At 38.4% G+C, this 3,142-nt stretch overlaps 1 protein-coding gene across 1 annotated transcript; it reads right to left on the minus strand.

The window, feature by feature from the left end:
- Nucleotides 1-717: 717 nt before the first annotated feature.
- On the minus strand, nt 718-2,351 carry LOC147972609 (stomatal closure-related actin-binding protein 1-like). Its single transcript, XM_087523360.1, has 4 exons — nt 2,304-2,351; nt 2,086-2,214; nt 1,791-1,883; nt 718-1,288 (listed from the first exon to the last, which is right to left on the minus strand). Exons 1-4 carry the CDS (start codon nt 2,349-2,351, stop codon nt 1,085-1,087), a joined length of 474 nt encoding a protein of 157 aa, XP_087379486.1. The 3' UTR covers nt 718-1,084.
- Between the last annotated feature and the right edge of the window lie 791 nt (nt 2,352-3,142).

A 3,142-nucleotide genomic window follows, 5' to 3' on the forward strand; every position in this document is an offset into this window, starting at 1 on the left:
TTAACAATCAAGAGGTATGAATGAGAGTATTGCAAACAAACAGCATGAGGTTAATTGAATTTGCATGTGACTTTTACTCTAGGAGTTTGCAGGTGGTGACTCAGTTATGAGAGGGGGTCATCAGTAGCAGCATATGGCAAGGTGATCGGAGTTTGCAGCTCACAACAGGATCACATGCAAGAAGTGACACAAATAAACTGGGTGTTATGGCACTTATGGAAAATAGCTTCCATGCAATAGTCAACATATGTAGGCCAAACATAGTAATAAGAAACTGAGTGCATTTTCATATTGTATAAAGCTGGAAAAATATTAAAGAAATAACCTTCATGATAGAAAGACACACTGACATATGTTCCTACTCTCTATACGAACATTATGAGTAGAAACTCAAGTATGCCAATATATGTAGTATGAAACTGCATGCATTTTCATTAATGTGGTCATTAAGGTGACCACCATGTAAAGGGTTTACTTTGTTACCCAGCCTTCCCCTGCATGGCCTACCAATATATGTCAACCTCCTGTGCCATCCCTCAATGCCTAATTTATTAACAGGTGTGCATTTGACGGAAAAAGGAAATAAATCTGCACCGTACAGGTATATATGGTAGTGCTAGATTAGGCCATGATTTGCTAGCCAGTTATCCTCCATCGTGGCCTACCTATATATGTGAACCTCCTCTGCCATCCCTCCTCCCCCTCCTTGCTCTTCCTTCGGCCATCACAACAGCCAGTCCTGGAGGAAAATTTCCCAAGGAGTACCTTGTGTAAGCAAAGAGCATCAAGAAGGCGAGTTCCTCGAGGTATGAACAATTCTGGATCTTTATCTTCTCTAAATTTGTAATAGTTGTTATGTTTGCTTGAGGTATACTATGAAAAGTATGTTTGGTTGAGGTATACTATCAAAGTTATGATTGCCATCATAGCCTCATAGGAAAGGAAACTGCTTTTTTATAAAAATAATTTGTGATTTAATTCACTCAAGAAAAATTATAATACAGGTAACCAAATACAACTATCCTTCAAAATGCCAACCATAATTATGTACGGGTGTCAAAAAAATCCTATTAAGAAAGCATTATCAAATGCAAACACAGGCCAACTCCATCAACCCAGTACAAAATATATTTGATATACAATTTACCTGCTTGCCAATTCTCTGTGAACTGTTCTCTTTCTCTTTAAGTACTTTTTGAACTCTTTGTACAACACCTCTAGCATTTTCAATCTCCATGCGTGCATTAGTTCGTTCTTCGTCAACAATTTTCTTAGCATCTTCAGCATCCTGTGAACGATATAGAAAGAGTGATTTGTGAAAATAAAAAGTTGGGAATATACCAAGATTAAGCATACTTGATATGGATAAATGATGTTTATAAAAAATACTAAAACGACGCGCCAATCCAAGAGTAATTGGAACATGTTTTACGCACAAATCATTGCCAGCATGTTATTTTCTTAACCATGGTAAAAAAATCAGGCAGAACTCCTAAAAATTTGCTGTTCAACAAACCATTGGCAGGCCCCTGAAAATTTGATGTGCATTTGCAAGAAAAGAACACCATTTCAAATTTGTAGTACTGTTTGATAGTCTGTTTCTGAAGTCCCAACAAAGGCAAAACTTCAGCTTGGCATGCTTAATCCAAAGCCAGTAGCAAGCAGGGAAAATACACATGACATTTGATAGTACATTGTAAACAGAGAACACATAATGGATCATGGTACTAAAATGTGCTTACAAAGGTTCATATAATAAAGATACTTCCAAAGTACAAGGATCAACTCACCAGTTTCAGTGAAGTCGCTATTCTCGTGACGTCGGTTTTCTGCTGAAGCAACTCATTTTCTCTTTTGGACAGCTGAACTGGTAAAATATCCACCTATAGAAAGTGTCAAACTATTAAAGTGCTCACAAACAAAGGGATGATTTAGGCATATATATTTAGCTGCAGAATTCTTTTAATAAACCATAATGGTAAGTTTATAACACTTGCAGCGTCATTAAATATACTCTAAAAACGCACTGAGGAACAATAATCCTTCACGTGGCTGTAGATATGGTTCAAAAGAAGAAAAACCAACCATAGATACTGATTCCTCAATTTCATCATTATAGTTGCCAGCTACTTGACCTCTCAGTGACTCCAATACACTCTTTAGATTCTTCTGAAGGATGTCTCGCTCCAATAAAGCCACTTGTTTACACTTAACCTGAGAGTTAAAGCCAATGCAATAACTTAAGGTCTGTACTAACTGAACCAATTGCAAAATGAGTGTTCAGGAATTAGGAAGACCCATACCTCGTTAGATAATAATGTGGCATTACGGAGGCCCTTATCAAATTTCATTGCGAGCTCGCGGACTGAAATACGCTGACGCCGATCAAGCAGATCTGCTGTCTCTTTGTCAACAGACTCCTTAAGTGATGGCGTTTCTGGCTCATCAGCAAATTTGATGACTATCCCATTCGTACCATTCTTGTAGGTAGGGAATTTATTTCTGATGACATTTACTGGGTGCAATGGCCCAGTCCAGTTGTTCTGATCCTGTGTCTTCCGCCAAAAATCAAGAGTTGATGCCCGAGTCATCGATAAGTAATTCTCACCCCTAATTCCAAACAAAAACAAGCGTCAGTATCTCAAAAGATCACTGCTGGACACAATGAATAAATCATTGGTGAAAATGGTTCATACATCACCGTTTTCTGTTTTAATGACCCATCGACAAACATAAAAGATGGAAAAAGGGAACCCAAAAAATTACACCGAAATAAAAATTGTCAAACTGCAGCATGGAAGCTGATGAAAAGGCAGAAGCAAGTGGAAGAGTTCTCCCCTCCAAAAGAAAGAAAACAAAAGCCATACGAGTTCATCAAGCCTTGGGCATGTGCTACTACCAACCCTCAAGTGTTGCAGTTATAATCATCGCAAGATCATACAGAATAACCCACTAAACTCAGGACTACAGACCTACATTAGAAGCAACTGGGATCGGGAGAACCAACTAACTTTTGCATGAATGTCTTAAATTGCACTAGACAGGACAGCGAGATGGCAGATAGTACAACTCCCCTGTACACTTGCGATGGTCAACGGGAATCATAAGGTTAGTTAACCAAAAAGGACAGCTAAAGATCCCT

This window comes from Triticum urartu, chromosome 5A (genome assembly GCF_056163025.1).
Source record: "Triticum urartu cultivar PI428250 chromosome 5A, HENAU_Tu73, whole genome shotgun sequence".
In the NCBI taxonomy this organism is placed as follows: domain Eukaryota; kingdom Viridiplantae; phylum Streptophyta; class Magnoliopsida; order Poales; family Poaceae; genus Triticum; species Triticum urartu.